General features: G+C 45.1%; 1 protein-coding gene across 1 annotated transcript in view; it reads right to left on the reverse strand.

Annotated features, from left to right (window-relative positions):
* The window catches only part of LOC140721803 (uncharacterized), a 36,351-nt gene extending 23,000 nt beyond the window's left edge, over positions 1-13,351 (reverse strand). The window contains exons 1-3 of the mRNA XM_073036614.1: positions 13,289-13,351; positions 6,831-8,012; positions 5,318-5,324 (exon numbers count right to left, since the gene is read on the reverse strand). Of these exons, the coding sequence (XP_072892715.1) occupies positions 5,318-5,324; positions 6,831-8,012; positions 13,289-13,351 (1,252 nt within the window). The remainder of the gene's footprint in view (positions 1-5,317; positions 5,325-6,830; positions 8,013-13,288) is intronic.
* Between the last annotated feature and the right edge of the window lie 6,345 nt (positions 13,352-19,696).

The following is a 19,696-nucleotide window of genomic DNA, read 5'->3' on the forward strand; positions in this document are numbered from 1 at the left end:
GGAAAATGCTGACGATCCGCTGTAAAACAGGATCACGTGACTCGGTGACTGTTCCTCCCCCTTCACATATTGCCCGACCCACCGCCGCATTTCCCAAATTATTTCATTATTTCCCTATATTTTTTCCATATTTACACCAGACACGTATTTAGTTTTTCCCTCCATATCTTCCCCGATCCCTTTTCAGCCACCCCCAGGTCACAGAGTTCTCAGGGTTATAATTTCGATTCCCATCCCATCCCGACACACAATTCAGACCCACACAGGAAATGTGCGGGTTTCAGTTAAATCAGTCTATGTTTATAAACACTTAATTACTAGCCCAGCCGTTAAACCGATAAAGCTCGAGCACAGCAGCACGTGGGTGACGTAACACACCGCGCCCGTCAGGGCAGATCCCGGTGTGGGGAGCCCATGTGTGACGTCAGGCGAGTGGGGGGGGAGTTGTGTTACGTCACCTGTGGGGGAGCGCTGGTATTTAAAAGCACTTTAATGGATTTTTCGGTGGGACAACAACATTAATCACGGGTTTCATCACTGAATCCAGTGTTGTGGGATGTAAAGTCCCCTGTTATGTGTCCGGCTGTGCCGTGTTGTTGGTGGAGTGGGCAGCGTGGGGTTTGTCTCGATTCGGGTCACAACACCAGAATTGCCAGCGGGGTCCACACACAGTGTATTAGTCAACAGAAAACCTCTCGTCCCTGCAGTCTTTGACTCCTGGTAAACTCAACACCCTGACAGTGTGGACCATAGATACCCCTGCCTCTCAGAGTCAGGGAATCACTCAGACAGCTGATCGCTGAGAGGAATTATATTTATTGCTCATTAAAGTTCACCCAGATTCGTTTGGACGGATTTGATGTGGAGTTCGGGGTGTCACAGTGAAAGGGCCGGACGGTCGAACTCTCTCCGTTGTCCAAACATCCTTCCAGGTGAGGCGACACTTCACCTGTGAATCTTCCAGGGTCGCCCATTGTTTCCGCTGCTCCCGATGCGGCCGCCTCTACACTGGTGACACCAGCTCCTCCGCGGTTGTGCGGGGTAGGGTTTTTTTTTTGGGGGGGGGGCTGTCGACGATATTGTTCCCTTTTGTGTGGGAGGGGTGGATTTTGGGGGTTTGATGATCGGGATGCTGTCTTTTTGATGCGGGGGTTGAGGTGGGAGTTTGATTTTTCTCTCTGAACGACTTTCATGCTCTTTCTTTGTTTCGTGGTTTTCTGGAGAAGAAAAAAAGCTCAAGAATTGTTTACGGACACCTGCTTTGATAATAAATTAACCTTTGAACTATCCGCACCGAGCGGGACTTCCTGGTGTCCAAACATTTTCATTCCGATTCCCACTGGGGAATCTATTGATGTTGAAAATGATCATAACATGATAAGGAACGGCTACAAGTGGCACATGCAACTCGTTCATTATCTGATCCAGAAACACGTTATGCCCAGATTGAAAAAGAATTGCTCAGCATTTTGTTTCCTTGTGAGGCATTTCATCAGTTTGTGTCAGTGCAATCTTTTGATATTGAAAATGATCATAAACCTCTGATTGCATTGTTTTATGCGGGGGGTGGGGTGGGAGTGTGGCTTTTCTCTCTGATAGATGCTGCCCGGCCAGCTGAGTGGTGGTGTGTCCTTTTAGGAAGCAACAATCCTCTCTTCAAATGAATTACTGTCTAATCTTGCTGTTACCATGGTGTTTGTTACAAAGCCCCAGTGTCTGGAAGAGCTGTCACTGTCATTGGCTGTTGGTGCAGATTGAGATGGCGGTGGGGTGTCAGTGACCTCTGTATCAGAGAACAACACGGGTTTCTACATCCTTCTGTGAGATATAAATGTCCTCACAGTGGATTCGGATCAGCTGGCATATCTGGAGTTCGCAAAGGGAAAGGGGATAGGGAAGGGGCTGAGGAGAGAGAGTTTTAATCAGCAACCATCGTCCGGGGTGGAGGGGTACAGGAGCTGTCTGATAGATCGTTCTACAGTGATTGTATTTTTAAAAAATCTCACAGATGGTGACTGAGGAAGAGGCTTGTTGAGGGAGGATACCCGGAGGTGAGCAGGTCAGACACGGTATCAGGAGAGTGACAGTGATGTGATTTCCTGTGTCACGGGTACAGACAGTCGTCTCCAGTGAGGAGTTTGTGTGGAGATGCAGCTTCCCTGGAGGTGGAGGAAAGAGGACACACCAACAGGTGGAACCAGCTGTGGGAAGACATGGTTTTGTCTCCATCAGACCCTCAGTGAGATGGTTCCAGTTATAACGTGCAGGGATGAAAGCACAGTGTTCGGAGTCTGATTTAATCACTGATTCTGACACAGTGAGAGGGTTAGTTTTGCAGTAAGGCAGCAACATTAATGGAAGAAGACACAGAAACTTCATCAATTGCCAGTTGTTTAGCAAAAGTGATCAATTTGTATGTTACCTTGACAGAAACAGATATTCCCAGTGGTGACAAAGGGGTTCAGTCTGGTTTATTTCAGGTTAGAGAGGGATGTGGAGTTTTGAAATCAATGCCTTGCAGTGCCACCATCGTTAATTTAGCATGTCCGGAGTGGTGGATCACACAGCACGGAAACAGGCCTTTGGCCGGCCATACCTGTTCTGACCATCCACTCACTGTCTACACTGATTCCATTTATCAGCACTTGGTTCATAGCTGACTGTATCTCGGCAGTTTCAATGCTCATCCACTTCGTAAATGTTGTGAAGGGACCTGCCTCCACCACCACCTCGGGCAGTGTGTTCCAGATTTCAGCTACCCTCTGAGTGAGAAATCTCCTCCTCAGATCCCTCTAACCCTCTTCATCCTCTGTTTAAATCCATGCCCTCTGATCGGTGACACCTCTGTCCCAGGATCGTGGCCTAGTTGGGCATCAGTGAGGCCTTTGATAAGGTTCGCATGGTAAGTTGTTGTGGAAAGTCAGATCACACGGGATCCAGGGAGAGATGGCTCACTGGATGCACAGTTGTCTTGATGGTAGGAAGCAGAGAGTGATGCAGGGAGACTGTTTATTGGATTCGAGGCCCCAGCCTAGTGAGGTTCCCCAGGGTTACACCACATTGCTCTCATTATTCATTGATATTTAATTATATTTGCATTTGCACAGTTTGTTGAATTCTATGCTCCACTTGATCTTTCATTGATCCTGTTATTATTCTAAAGATTTTCTAAGTGTTCCTGTAGGAAAAACAATCTCAGGGTTGTATGTGGTGACATATACGTACTCTGATAATAACATTTACTTTGGACGTCAACCATTATTGTCATCTAGATCAATAATTTGGTTAAGAATGTACAGGATATGGAGAGTAGGTTTGCAGCAAGTTCAATTACTTTTTTCTGAAAGATATTAAGTATAATCTCTTCACTCTGTTTCCCTCTCTGCACTCGAACACCCCCTCCCCTTACTGTCTTCCCTCTCTGCCCCGTCCTCCCTCTCACCCTGACATTGGGCATACGTTCCGGGTGAAAGTGAATTATTTTAGGGGAATCTGAAGGGGGATTCTTCACTCAGAGGTTGGTGAGAGTGTGGAATGAGCTGCCAGTGGAAGTGGACGATGTGGGTTTGATTTAGACACCAAAGAGGAATTTGGGTGAGGATGTGGATGGGAGGTGTATGGAGGCTCTGGTGCAGGTAGTTGGAACCAGGCAGTAACAACAAAAACAGGTCAGCATGGACTAGAAGGGCCTGTTTCAGTACTGCTGCTCTCTGTGACTCGAATAATATTCTCATTTGTAATTTCCACAGTCAGTACTTTGCTACTTATGAGTGAACCCAGAAATTTACTCAAACAAGAACTGAAAGACTGTTGGTTGGCTACAAATAGTGTTTACAAGCTGTGATACTTGCCAAAGGGGGTGCTACTCAGTAATGACCATGCAGGGCGCCCAAACTTTTGCTTCGGGCCCTTTTCCGTTTTTGTTATTTTGAAATTGTAAAAGATGGAAATAAAAATGTAATCTTGCTTAAAATATATTAAAAAATGTGTCATCTTTAACATTATGCCTTTTGTAATCAAGTCATCGTTTACTCGCTTAGCTATTCACAGTAATAGAAATTTTGAACAGGGGTGCCCAAACTTTTGCATGCCACTGTATATATCCTCTGCCTTCCAAAAATTCCAGACATTGCTGCTCTGTTTTCGTCCTGGCCCATGTTCTTTTAGATCAATTTTGACCAATCTTTCACTCGTGCCTCTCTAATTCTCTTTATTCCACCTGACTTTAGCTTCTCCTTCTCTAATGTCAGGGTGAATTTGATCACATTAAGATCACTTACCCCTAAAGGTTCTTTGGACTTAAGTGACCTAATTAATTCTGGTTCATTACAACACCCAATCCAGAATAGCTGACCCCCAAGTGGGCTCAATCACGAGCTGCTCTAAAAAAACATTTTGTAGGCATTCAAGGAATTCCTCCTCTTGAGACCAACACCATCCCAATTTTCCTAATCACCTGCATGACAATCCCCATGACTACTGTAACATTGCCCTCTTGGCACGCATTTTCTATCTCCCATTGTAATTTGAGGACCTCATACTTACCACTGTTTGGGGGTCTCTGTACAATTCTCATCAGGGATTCTTTTTTCATTTGCTGTTCCTTAATTCTACCCACAGATTTTACACCTTCCAACCCTATGCCACTTCTTTCTAATGATTTTATTTAATATTTTACCAACAGAGCCACACAACCCCACTACCAGCTTGTTCTTGACTTCTTCTTTCAAGAAACATCTGGGAAACAAGAGGACCTGCAGATGCTAGAAATCTAGAGAGCTACACACAAAGTGCTGGAGGAGCTCAGCATGTCAGGCAGCATCTATGGATGGGAATCAACATTTCGGGCCAAGACCCTTCACCGGGACTCTTGATACCCACGTATCTGGAATATCAACAAGTGAAGAAAATAGAAAGTAGTGCAAAATAGGGAAAACCTTTGACAAAATTCAGTTCAAGGCTTTTTAAAAAACTACCAAATAGAGCTCAGTAATTAACAAATACAACACAGGCAATAAACACTTTCATCAATACTGACATCGACATTTTTTTAAAATAAAAATATCTTGGTCCCATTTCAATCAGTAAAATTTAGAAAGATAAACAAGAACTTAAGAAAGCTTTAGAAAAGACTATTTACAGTCAAACCCACAGAGATTAACACTATCTTGGACAGATGGAGGAAGAGAAATAACACACATGAAATAAAAAATATCACAGAATAGTCAGATAAAACTAGGTATATATATTTTCATCAAAAAAGAACTGGATTCAGCACTCCATGTGTTTATATGCAATTATGATAAGAAATACAGACCGGAAATCTTAAATGAGAGGCCAATTCAGAAAAATTAATCATCACTATGGAAGGAAACATTAATCAGTTGAACGAGTATGACCCTCCATGGGAGACATCCCAACGATCTGAGCAGATGAGATGGGATGAGATGAGATGAGACAAGATTATATGTTAATCAATACATTATTTCAGATAGGACAATCCATAATAACCATCCGGATACAATATTACAAGATAAACAAGCAGGAACAACTCCCTTAATAGATAAAGCATTTCCCAACAGACATATGTTCCTCGACCAGTGGAGCACTTCACCACAGGTATTGTTCGTGTCATCAGTCAGACAAACAAAAGATTTTCTCTGTCAATCAGCTTCAAAATGTTTCTACTCTGACATTGCCACGCCCCACTTCTGATTTCCTTCTCCTCGACTTCTTCACTCTGCAGAAAACTCAAAGGAAACCTCTTCACCACAGAGTGGTGTCTGTTTGGAATCCGTCACCACTGGATCCAGTGGTGGATCTCACCACCCAGGGAGAGCGAGAGATGAACAACAGGAGAGGATTTAAAAGGACTGTCGTGGAACTGAATCACTGGCAGGGTCCAGCTGGCGTGAGTTGATTCTCTACTGTACACTAGGTGTGTTATAAATTCAGTAAGTACCAGAGACAGAGTTTAAAATAGAACTGATTTATTTGTCTCAGATCCAGAATATTAAACTCCATTCCCATTAAAGGTGAATATGCAGCAGAAGAAACTCCTCCCATGCCCAGTGACCAGGGTGCAGAACTGGGTGTGGTGAGCAGCAGCAATAATTGCAGAGTTCAGCACCGACAGTCACTCTCAAAATTGCATTCAGCAATGCTGATGGACAAATATCCAGCTTGCAGCTCATTGAAACTTTCTCCCCAGTGTGAACCCAGTAGTGTGTCACAAGTTTTAAGGTTTTATTGTTGATGTAACGACCTCTCAGTAATGTTTCCCAGCTGAGGTAATGGTTTCTCAGTAGCAGCAATGTTTAGGCTATGACTAGAGATAACAGGGTTTTGGAGTTTGGGGCTGTCCAATGACAGAAATGTTCTTTCTTGTGAGTCTGGAAGAGTGATTTTCATGGTCTTTTGCCAGGGAGAGATGAGAAAATGCAAATGGAGAGAGTGGGCCCTTTTTCTTTTTTTTATTTGTTTTCTTTACTAACCCTCTGGTCAAAGTAAGAATTACAAAGCTCAATTGTTTAATCACATATTGTTTACTGTTATTTCAGGGTACTGATTTGTAGCAGGGGACACATCACACAGCATCCATCCAAACGAGATTTCTTAAGTTTGGCCGGGCTGGGGCCTATCACCCCTTATATTAAGCTGCAAGCTGAAGTGAGAGTTACACAAGGTTAATTCACTGAGTGAATCGCTTCCCACATTCACAGCAGGTGAACGGAATCTCTCCAGTGTCAACAGTGATACACATTTGGTGGATTTGGCTGAGAGAATTTTTTCCCAAAGTCTGAGCATGAAATCGGCCTCTACCCAGTGTGAACTCGCTGGTGTCTCTGTAGTTGAGATGTCCGAGTGAATCCCTTCCCACAGTCTGAGCAGGTGAATGGCCTCTCCCCAGTGTGAACTCGCTGATGTACCTTCAGTTGAGATGACGAAGTGAATCCCTTCCCACAGTCTGAGCAGGTGAATGGCCTCTCCCCAGTGTGAACTCTCTGATGTACCTTCAGATGAGATGACATAGTGAATCCCTTCCCACAGTCTGTGCAGGAGAATGGCCTCTCCCCAGTGTGAAATCGCTGATGTATCTTCAGTTGAGATGACGAAATGAAACCCTTCCCACAGACTGAGCAGGTGAACGGCCCTTTCCCTGTATGGGCTGACTGGTGTGACAGCAGGTGAGATAAATGATTGAATCCCTTCCCACAGTCTGAGCAGGTGAACCGCCACTTCCCAGTGTGAACTGACTGGTGTCTCTGCAGGAAAGATGATTCAGTGAATCCCTTTCCACAGACTGAGCAAGTGAATGGCCACTCCCCAGTATGAACTAACTGGTGTCTCAGTAGGTGAGGTGACAAAGTGAATCCCTTCCCACAGACTGTGCAGGTGAACGGCCTCTCCCCAGTATGAACTCGCTGATGTACCTTCAGTTGAGATGAGCAAGTGAATCCCTTCCCACAGTCTGAGCAAGTGAACGGCCGCTCCCCAGTGTGAACTCGCTGATGTAACTTCAGTAGACATGACTGAGTGAATCCCTTCCCACAGTCCGAGCAGGTGAATGGCCTCTCTCCAGTGTGAACTCGCTGATGTACCTTCAGTTTATATGACCGAGTGAACCCCCTCCCACAGTCCGAGCAGGTGAACAGCTGCTCCCCACTATGAACTCGCTGGTGAGCCATTAGGGTGGATGATTGAGTAAATCCTTTCCCACACTCTGAGCAGGTGAACGGCCTTTCCCCAGTGTGAACTGACAGGTGTACCAGTAGGTAGGATGACTGAGTGAATCCCTTCCCACAGTCTGAGCAGGTGAACGGCCTCTCTCCAGTGTGAACTCTCTGATGTATCTTCAGTTTAGATGACGAAATGAATCCCTTCCCACAGTCTGAGCAGATGAACGGCCTCTCCACAGTGTGAACTCGCTGGTGAGCCATTAGGTCAGATGACCGAGTGAATCCCTTCCCACAGTCTGAGCAGGTGAATGGCCTCTCCCCAGTGTGAACTCGCTGGTGAGCCATTAGGTCAGATGACCAAGTGAATCCTTTCCCAGAAATTCAGCAGATGACCAGCCTCTGCCCAGTGTGAACTTGCAGAAGTACCTTCAGTTGAAATGACTGAGTGAATCCATTCCCACTGTCTGAGCAGGTGAACTCCCATGTAAAATGACGGGCATGCCAGTCAGTTAGATGATAGAGTGAATCCCTCCCCACTGTCTCAGCAGGAAGGATGATCGTGTGAATCCCTTGCTGCACTTCTTAAATATCTGGACAAAGACAGCAAAACTGGCGTGTTGTATTTGAGATTCCCGTAGACAAATTCCTTGTCATTTTTAACCTGTAAAAAAGATTTACAAAATCCATCAATGGGTGTAGGACAACATTTCAGATGAGATCACTTGAGTTGTCAAGGTGTGATCTGACATCACACTGTTACAGTGAAGTTCATCCCAAGTTGGAGAGAGAAATCATCTTCTAACTGGGCACAATGCTGGTATCTGGAATGACCATCAAACTCTCTGATGCTCCTCCTGTCTCTGTAAGAATGGAGCACTTCTGCCATCTCCAATCTGTGACTTGGCTCAGTTTGACTCTCTCCATTGGTATTATTCCCTGTTACCATTGAGCTGCATGGGCTGCTGGCCCCACAGTAACTGAACACTCTGACGCAAATAGCCTTTGTTAACATGCAGATGGGAATCTTACACAAATATCTGGAAGTGCATTTCACGCACCCACCAATCTCTGTGTAAAAAACTTACCCCAAAATCCCCTCAGTATCTATTTCCAAGCAGCTTAAAATGATGCCCCCTCATGTTAGCCATTTCTTCCCTGGGAAATTTCAACATCAGAACCATGGAACATTACAGCACAGAAACAGGCCTTTTGGCCCTTCATGGCTGTGCAGAACCATTTTTCTCCCTAGTCCCACTGACCTGCACCTGGGCCATATCCCTCCAAGCCCCTCTCATCCATATATCTGTCCAAGTTTTTCTTAAATGTCAAAATTGAGTCCGCATTCACCACTTCATCTGGCAGCTGATTCCACACTCCCACCACTCTCTGAGTGAAGAAGCACCCCCTAATATTCCCTTTAAACTTTTCTCTCTTCACCCTTAACCCATGACCTCTGTTTTTTTTTTCTCCCCTGGCCTCAGTGGAAAAAGCCTGCTTGCATTCACTCTATCTATACCCATCATAATTTTATACACCTCTATCAAATCACCCCTCATTCTCCTACATTCCAGGGAATAAAGTCCTAACCCATTCAACCTCTCTCTGTAACTCAGTTTCTCAAGTCCCAGCAACATCCTTGTAAACCTTCTCTGCACTCTTTCAAACTTATTAATATCCTTCCTGTAATTAGGTGACCAAAACTGCACAGAATACTCCAAATTCAGTCTTACCAATGTCTAATACAACTTCACCATTACAGTCCAACTCTTATACTCTATACTTTGATTTATAAAGGCCAATGTAACAAACATCTGGCTATCCACACGATCAACATCCCTCATCATTTCATAAACCTAAAAAAGGCTCTAAACATAAACAAGGAAATTAAACATTGCTTTGAGGATTTGTTAGACGTCTACAAAATTGAGGGTATAGATAGGGTAAATGCAAGCAGCTTTTTCCACTGAGGTTGCGTAGGATGTCAACCAGAGGTCATAGGTAAGTGGGGATGGTGAAAATTTAACAGGAACATTTGGAAAAGCTCTTTACTGAAATGGTCGTGAGAGTGTGGAATGAGATGCCAGCACAAGTGCTGAATATGAACTCGATTTCTCAATTAAGGGAAGTTTGATAGGTACCTGGATGGTATGGGTATGGAGGGCGATGGTCCCAGTGCAGGTAGTTGCATTATACAGCTTAAATTTTTTTTTTGTCATTGACTGGAAGGGCCAAATAGCTTGTTTCTGTACTGAACTTCTCCATGTTTCTGTAACAGAGAAGCTGGCCAAACATGTTTGGAAGGGAAAAGGTAGGAGTGACAACGGAGCAGCAACGGCTGGAGTTTCTGGGAGTAATTCGGGAGCTGAGTGACAGATACATCCCAAAGAAGTGGAAGCATTGGAAAGGCAGGAGGACACAACCGTGGCTGAAATGTGAAGCCAAAGCCAACATAAAAGACAAAGAGAGGACAGACAAAAGAACAAAAAACTATTGGGAAGCTTTTAGGAACCAACAGAAGATGACTAAACAAAAAGTCAGATGAGCTCAGGGCTTAGAATGATGATTAATGAGTCAGTCATTAATGAGTCTTGGTAGCACCCAGCAGTCTGAGACATTTAGAGGAACAAAATATCCGAGCTCTCAATATCTCTTGAAACCCAAGTGTCCCTGTACCAGTTACCTTACAACTTTTATTTTGGCAGGCACATACAAACTCTACACCCTCACTTCTGAAGAACTCACACTTACAAGTACTCCTTTGCTAGAAAAACTGCCAGTCCCAATCCACACTTGTTAGATCTTTCTGATACCATCAAAATTGACCTTTCTCCAATTTAGAATCTCAACCCATGGTCCAGCCCTCTCTTTTTCCATATTTACTTGGAACCTTATGTCATTACAATCGCTAGATACAAAGTGTTCCCATACACTAATTTCTGTCACTAATGCTGGATCATTTCCTAACAGCTTATTGCACACCTCTATGTCGGGAATACTACGTCCTGATTTGACAAACTTTACCCCATCTAGTCCTTTTACAGTATGGGAGTCCCAGTCAATATATGTAAAGTTAAAATCACTTACTGAATCAACCTATGTTTATTGACATGGTCTACAATCTACCTACAACATTGTTCCTCTAAATCCCTCAACTGTTGGGTGTAAACAACTCCCAATAATGGCTACAATATCATAATTCCCTGTCCTGAACTCATCTGGCTTTCCTACGATGCTTCTTGCATTGTGATATACACAGCTCAGCACATTCATCACACTATGCTCAACCATTTGATTGCTGACTCTGTCTGAGGTCTGAACAACATCTGTCTGGGTTTCAAGAAAGCAACCTCTTCCTCAATGTCACAAAGACAAGGGAACTGGTTGTGGACTACAGAAGGAATGGAGACAAGCTAACCCCTATTGACATCAATGGATCTCGGGTTGACAGAGTGAACAGCTTCAAGTTCCTCGGCATAAACATCACCGAGGATCTCATGTGGTCTGTACATACCGGCTGTGTGGGACGTGGCCATGCGGCTCTTTCAACTCAGATGGTTGAAGAAGTTTGGGATGGGGCCCCAAATCCTAAGAACTTTCTACAGGGGCGCAATTGAGAGCATTCTGACTGGCTGCATCACTGCCTAATATGGGAACTGTACTACCCTCAATCGTAGGACTCTGCAGAGAGTGGTGCGGACAGCCCGGCGTATCTGTAGTTGTGAACTTCCCATTGTTCAGGACATTTACAGAGACAGGTGCATAAAAAGTTCCAAAGGATCATTGTGGACCCAACTCACCCCAACCACAAACTGTTCCAGCTGCTACCTTCCAGGAAATGGTACCGCAGCATAAAAGCTGGACCAACAAGCTCCTGGACAGCTTCTTCCATCAGGGCAACAGACTGATTAATTTATGCTGATACAATTGTGTTTCTGTTATAACCACTGTCCTATGTATAAACCATTTATTATAAATTACACATTGCACATTTCGATGAAGAAGTAATATGAAGATTTCTGCTCCTCATGTATATGAATGATATAAGTCAATTCATTTCACCCACTTCACTATCTGTTCTGGCATTCTGACTCCAATTCCCCCCTGCAAATTTAGTTTCACGACACACCCTCCCCACCACACACTAGCAATAGCAAGCCTTACCACCAGGATATTAGATCTCTGCTAGTTTTAATCTCCAAACTAACAAATCCCCTATCAACCATTTGACATTCCTCTGCCAGGTAATCCCCCCAACAGTTTCTAAAGTGGTCTATCTGTTGTCGTACGAGATGGCCACAAGAGTACTCTGCAATGGATATTTAACCTCATTCCCCTTCCTGACTCTCACCCAGTTTAATGTGTCCTGCACCTTGGGTGTAACTCACCTCTCTTGATGTCATATCTATCACCCCCTCTGACTCCCAGATGATCCAGAATTCATCCATTTCCAGCTCCTTAAAGTGCAGGGTTACAGGCTGCAGCTGGATGCATATCTTGTAGGTGAGGGTATCAGGGACACTGGAGGTCACCCCTCCTTCCCACCAATGTCCCGCCTAATTTGTAATGACCAGTGTGCTGAAACACCTTGTGCTGTGCATTTTTTACCCACTGACAACAAGACGTGCACACTGAATTTTAAATAGGGAGGTATTTCTTTTAACAGCTAGCAAATCACAATTGATAAGAACTTTGATCTCCTTTGGGTTTGATCGAGTTCATGTGCACTCTCACACAAACTATGCAGCAGGCCTGTAGCGGGTTATGAGGGATTTTTTCACTAGAGCTTTTGTACATCATCCATATGTGATTTGCTTGCTAAATGATACTTTAAAAAGTCAGATTTCCCAATATCACTCCACTTCTTCCCACTTGTAAATTCTCCAACAACTTTTGCATCACAACAATACTGTAACACCAGTTTCTGTATTGTACATAAATATATCCCCTGAACCCTCCCCCAAGTGACAGATGGTGTTGAACTCAGTGGTGGCAATGCCAGTGAACATAAAGAGAAGGGCAGTAGTCTTTCTGTCTCATTGGAGTCTGGCACATTTGTGATGTGAAAGCTATTTGTTGCCCAGGACAAAGGTGCTTGATATCGTTATTTACCCAGAGAGAATGGGTCAAAACATGTTCTCACGGGTAGAACAATGCAGAACAAAAGGAGGTAGCTCAAGCAACACACACAAAATGCCTGAGGAACTCAGCAGGCCAGGCAGCATCTATGGAAAAGAGCACTAATGCTAAGTTCCTGCGGCATTTTGTGTGTGTTGCTTGGATTTCAAACATCTGCAGATTTTCTCTTGTTTACGATTGGAGAAAGAACAAAGGTGATTTTCTCAACTGGTGATGTAAAAGATGTTTCTTCCCTTTCTCCGAGCTCCTAATCCTTGCATTTAGATAGCTGGAGCTCAGCTCTGTCTGAGAGATCCATCGGTTCCCATTCCCTCATCAGCCGGAAGTTCCCCGGGGCCCGCGTACGGATCGTGGGGCTGAGAGAGAGGGAAGAGAGCAGGACTGTCCCAGGATTGCGGACTATGATGTCCAGAGTTGACAGCAAATGTCCCTCTGTGGGTGTTTAAGATAGCAGCCCGGAAAATCATTCTTACCTTTACCGATCCTTCTGAGGTCCTTTGTGTACGGCGCGCATGCGTGCTATTCGGCGACGTCATCGACCTTGATGCCTGCGCATTTGATCGTTGCTTCAGAGGCAGCGAAATTTTAAACCTAGGGTTTTATGGGTAATCGAGCTGCCATTAAACATTCCTGCTAGCACCTGTTTCATGTCCACACCGCAGGGTTTTTACTGTGTAGCTGTTTTAACGTAGAAAGCGGCTCCAAAAACCAATATACTCAATATCAACAGGCATTCCATTTATTTGATGCCTATCGGACAACCCTCTTGCAAAGGCAGATATAAAACACAAGAGATTCTGCAGTGGCTAGAAATACAGACACACACACACACACACACACACACACACACACACACACACACACACACACACACACACACACAATGCTGGAGGAACTGTGCAGTTCAGGTAGCAACTAAGCAGAGGAGTACACAGTCTAGGCATGCTGAAGAGGCTCGGCCTAAACGTTCTCTATTTATTCCTCTCCATAATTGTTGCCTGATCTGTTGATTTCCTCCAGTATTTTGCAGAAATTAATCACCTTTTTTTTCAATCAAGCAGTTTCCAAATGTGTCTGATCTTTCATTTGTAGCCACATCCTGCAGGTTCGATTCCTCTTCTTCCTCCTCCTTGTAAACTCCAGGCCCCATCTCTTTCTGGAGCCCCAAATCCCTGACTGGCAACTTGGTTTCTGACTCTGCTCCATCGAAGATTCACTCGCTAGTCTGCTGTCAGACTTCAGAGGTGCATTGTAACAAACCAGCAGTTCGAGCGAAGACCTTTGAAATTAGTGAGAATGACCTAAAACATTGAAAAGAGCGGAGAAGAAGGAGTTTAACCATCTTCGTCCAGAGCCCTGAAGAACGTCACAACCACAGTGAGCTCATCGTCTTATTCAGCCCGGAGAAAATCATGCAGGGAATTCATGCAGGTGTATAAGATGATGAGAGGCATTGGTCGTGTGGATAGCCAGAGGCTTTTTCCCAGGGTTGAAACGGCTAACACGAGAGGGAATAGGTTTAGGTTTGGAAGTAGATACAGAGGAGATGTCAGAGCCAAGTTTTTTAAACAACAGTGGTGTGTGTATGGAATGCACTGCCAGCGACGGTAGTAGAGGCGGATACAATAGGGTCTTTTAAGAGACTCTTAGATAGGTACATGGAGCTTAGGAAAATAGAGGGCGATGCGGTAGGGTAATTCTAGGCAGTTTAGAGACTAAGTTACATGGTCGGCACAACATTGTGGGCCAAAGGGTCTGTAATGTGTTGTAGATTTCTATAATTCTATAAAATTCAAGGGAAATCTCCTATCAGACGGAGTGGTGATTATTTGCAACCTGTCACTCAGGGAGAGTGAGAGGGGAACGGCAGGGGTAGATTTTGATATACTGATATGGAAAAGAAACATGGGCAGAAACCAGATGGGCCGAATGGCCTCTCTAGTGTACATTGTGAGTGCGGTAGAGACTGTAAGTACCTGAGACACGGGATCTGATACAGAAGTGATTTATCTTTCACAGATCCACAATATTAAACACCAGTCTAGTTTAAGGCTAACATCAGCAGAACAGACTCCTCCAATGCTCAGTGACCAGGGTTCAGTCCTGGATGCGATGAGCAGCCGCAAGAACTGCAGAATCTGACAGTAACAGTCCCTCATGAACCTGCAGCTGCGTTCAGTCACCGTGATGGTTAAACATTTAACACGGAGCTGATTTGAACTTCCTCCCTGATGTGAAGTTGCTGGTGTTGCAGCAGCTGGGATGATTGAGTAAAACTCTTTGCTCACTCCGGACAGAAATGTGGCCTCTATTTATTGTGAACTCACCGGGGCATCACAAGGTGGGTTAACTGAATGAGTCTCTTCGCACACACGGAGCAGGTGAACGGCCGCTTCCCAGTGCGAAGCTGTTGGTGTATCTGCGATAGCAGACGGAATCCCTTCCAAAATGAGAGCCAGTGAATAACATCTCACTGCTATAACGTCATGGCGATGTATCCAATCAGATCACGGACATGGACACGTGTTCGGGCTCTCCTTGTAGCGAGTGGGGCGCTTGTCTTCTCCAACATCTCCGCCTCCACATTCAAGGATTGGCGGCATTCAACGCGCTGGTGAACTGACAGATACAGCGGAACTAACGAGCAAACACAAAGCAACTAACGTGTTTGTGATTCCCATACTCAAATCCTTTGACTTTTCTAAACTGTTAAAAGTTTACAAACCACGTCAGTGGGTGAAGGACAACATTTCAGTTCAGATAATTTTAGTTTCTATGGTGTCTTCTGAGAAAAACACTGTCACAACTCAAAATAATTTGGGGGGACAAGACTTCATCTTCTAACTGGCCACAGTTCCGGAATCAGGCACAATATCAAACTCTCTGCTTCCCTCTCTGTATCAAAATGGATCATTCCTCCCCTTCATCAGTCTGTGACTTGGCTCAGTTTGTCTGTCTCCTTCGCATTCTGAGCATGCGCCACACACCTACTGAGATCACATTTTATTTACACGGCTGCGACTAGAGACTTTCTGATTATTATGTCCCGCCTGGTATTTGACGGTGGTAAACTCAGAGTCAGCAATGGTATTGAACATCGGGAGTAGGTGATTAGGCTTTTTCGTTGGAGATCGATAAACTGCCGGTAGTTTGTGTCTGGATGAGTGGGTCGTTTTCAGACTGGAAGGAGGTAGCGTTTGGAGTACCCCAGAGATCAGTCCCTGACCACAGTTGTTCACAGTTTAATGTCCTGGCGGAGGCAGCGAGATGTGAGATGTCCCAGTCTGCTGGTGACGCTGAAAGTGTGGAGTTGGGGGAGGGGAGGCTATTCACATGCAATTTCGTAGCTTTGCAATCAGTACATAGTGCACTGTGGGGCTGCAGTGGCGGGTTCCAATCTGTTAATTAAATTTGCTGACCACACTACATTGATCCGCCGGATCCCAAATAATAACGAGGCAGCCGACAGAGAAGAAGTCATCACCCCGACACAGTGGTGTCAAGAAAACAACCTTTCCCTCATTGTAGCGAAAAGAAAGGAGCTGGTTGTGGATTACAGGAGAAATGGAGACAGGGAACAAATTCAACATTTCCAAGTCTGTTATTGACACAAAATGCACATTTTAATATTGATCATGACACAATGTATTTTATATATTGTTAATGACATAAAACATATTTATAGATTGTTACTGACCGATATTTTGTATAACTTGTGTTCCGTGTGTTACCTGAATGTACTTGCCTGTGATGCTGCCACAAGTCAGTGTTTCTCTGTCCCTGTACCTTCCCGTACTTGTGCACTTGGCAATAAATTCAACAGGACCTGAGAAATCTCAGTGAGATTTGATTAGTGATGATCATCTTGGCAGCTCGGTCGGTCGAATGTATGAGACAGTACACTGTTAAATGCAAAACCCTGAACAGTGTTGGTGATCAGAGGGATCTTAGACTCCAAGTTCATCGCTCCCTGAGAGAGACTGCACAGATTGATCGGGTGGTTAAGAAGGCAAATGGCATGGTTGTCTTCATTAGTTGAAGCACTGAGTTCAAAAGTTGGGAAGTTGTGTTGCGGCTGTTACGAGCCTGCGGTCGTACTGTGACTGTTTCTTCAAGAGCGTCGGCGTGAGGAGGCGGGGCTATGACGTCAGTCACAGGCTGACAGCGCTAACTGTGGACTGAACCATAAGAGAGAGAGAGCGATCTGCAGACAGGCAGTCGGGAGGGAGGGACGGAGGGGGGGGGGAAGGAGGACGAGGACGAGGACGAGGAGGAGGAGGAGGAGAAGAGAGAGAGAGAGAGGAAAAGCTGATAGCTTCAGTTAGTCGCAGCTGAGGCTTGGAACTCTCCGCTGCCCACAAGAGTGGGTTGATCATCGGTACACGGAACCACAACGAATGTGTGTGGCTGTCACTTCGTATAATCCATAGGAGTGGATTGTGGAATATCTTGTGTTAACCCTTGCCTGGGTATGTTGTGTGGCAACCCCTGGAAGACGGTATTCCTGAGACAGGTCACTTTCGCTGAGAACTCGTATGTAGACGGATTCAACGGATAAGAACTTCGTCGACGGTTATTGTGAAGTAACGGCCTTTTCTCTACGTTTCACCCTGGATTACAAATATCTCTCTCCCGTCACTTATTCCGTGTATTACTGAACTTTCCTAATTTACCATCTCAAGACTCTAAGCTTTCTTTCCTCAGGCTCGATAGTCTGGGAGTTATATTTACACATATATACACTTAACACTGTTAACTTTCCTGTATTTCGTTAAGTTACTATATTATAAGTAGACACTAATAAAGTGAGTGGTTTAAACATCAAAACCAGACTCCAGAGTGAACTCTATTGTTGTTGGTTCGTTTCTAAAACGTTTCAGTTCGTAACACAGTTTTATAAAACTAGTTAGACCACATCTGGAGTGTTTCATACAGTTCTGGTCGCCCCCGTTCTCAGAAGGATGTCGGGGCTTTCGAGAGGGCGCAGAAGAGGTTTACCAGGATACTGCCTGGATTAGAGGGCATGAGCTATAACGAGAGGCTGGACAAACTTGTGTTGTTTTCTCCAGAGCGGCGCAGGCTGGGGTGAGACTGGATGGACGTTTATAAGATTACAAGAGGAATAGATAGAGTGGACAGACGATATATTTTTCCTGGGGGTTGAAATGTCTAATACATTTAAGGTGAGAGGAGATGTGAGCGCAAGTTTACTTCTGTCCAGAGACGAATGAGGAACTAGAGCCCGCATATGGCATATGGCCCGCGGGCCTGAGTTTGCCCATGCCTGAGCTAGAGTCTCTGCCTGGGGGTGGGTCGCCAATCATGGCACGTGATCCCGTTTGCCCCTCCCATTTAATCGCAGATGGGCAGCACCTGCGCGTCTGTTTCCGAGGCCCCGCCTCCGGAATCTCCGCGCATGTTCACAGTCTCCGGGTGGACGGTGTTTTCCTCTCCGCTCAGAGCTGAAGTCGGTCGGCTGTGTGTTCGGGAAATACTCGTCTCTTCCGTCGGATCACTGTCTGCGGGCCGAAGGTATCACTTTCCCTCGGTGAGTATTGAGACCGATCCCGAGCGGGGAGATCCGATGTTGGCCGTGAGCCCCGAACTGAGGGCCAGGAATTCATTTGTTTCCCAACTATCTGGGCTCGTCAGAAATGTGTCCCCTTCACTTAATCTGCATTGAACGATCCAAACCAGGAGCCCAGGCTGTCTGTTTCCACAGAATTGAAATGGAAGTCCCGCCGTCAGGTCACGTGAGGCTGTGTGCCGCAGATTCGCTCCGCCCTCCGCTTTGTGACGCAAGATCACGTGGTGTGATTTTGGCCACTGAGTCCCGTTAATATCCCCGAACTCGCCTCGTTTCCTGAGGCTCCTCACATTTGTCCTGGAGCTTTATGGCTGTTGTGTCTTCTCCCGGAGTGGGGTGGGTGAGGAAGGAGAACGTCCCAGGTTGTGGGGATCTTTGATTTCACTGCCTGCTTTACCGAGGACTGGGATGTGCTGATCTGGATCCAAAGGACTGTGCAGTTCCTCGCAGTCACGGGCGGAGCAGTTACCATGCAAAGCGTGAAGTGTCCGGATGGGAAACTTTCTATGGGGTGTTGATAAAAATTTGGTGAGGGTCAAAGTATATATGGCAAAGTTCTTGTTGTTTCTTCTAACTTTTGTCAGTTTTGAATCTTTTATACAGTAGTATGTATCATTAATTCAATAGCTGTGGTGTGTTCTGACGTCTCCGGACCGGCTTTTCCGTGTTTACAACAGTAGGAATAGACCCGTGAGTCTGGTGTTCAAACTGTGTTTGGAAATTCCCCCACCCCTCTCTGTCACCAGTCTGTCACTCGGTGGAAATCAGGCAGAATCTCAAGTTGCTGGAGATCTGCACTAAAAACTAAATGTTTGAAGTCATTCTGACGAAACGTCATTAACCTGAATTGTAAAGTTTGTTCCCCTCCCCGCAGCTGTTCCTTACCTGCTGAGTGTTTTTGGTAATTCCACTTTCTTTTTATTACATTTAACCTGGAAATGGAAATGACTCGATCTGTGATAGTAGAACAGTAAGGAAAGCACAACTTTTCCCTGTCAATTATCCTGGTACCAGTTTGTCTGTTATTGCTGGAAATTATATCTGCCTTCAACGTTTAAATTTCAGTGAGTTTTGTTCTTAGTAACATTAAGCAGAAATGGTTGGTTCTCCTTTTTATTGTTAATGTGCTTCATTGTCTCTCTGGTTAAAGTTAGACCTGTGGTGAGAGATTTATTGGAAGAAAAACCGCAACTGGAAGCAAACCATGACTGAAGATGAGGGTACAGCAACAAGTGAACCAGCCCGAGGATTGAGAGCATCAACTGGAGAGGACCCATCTGACTCGGAGATTCCA

Source organism: Hemitrygon akajei, unplaced genomic scaffold (assembly GCF_048418815.1).
Source record: "Hemitrygon akajei unplaced genomic scaffold, sHemAka1.3 Scf000061, whole genome shotgun sequence".
Taxonomy (NCBI): domain Eukaryota; kingdom Metazoa; phylum Chordata; class Chondrichthyes; order Myliobatiformes; family Dasyatidae; genus Hemitrygon; species Hemitrygon akajei.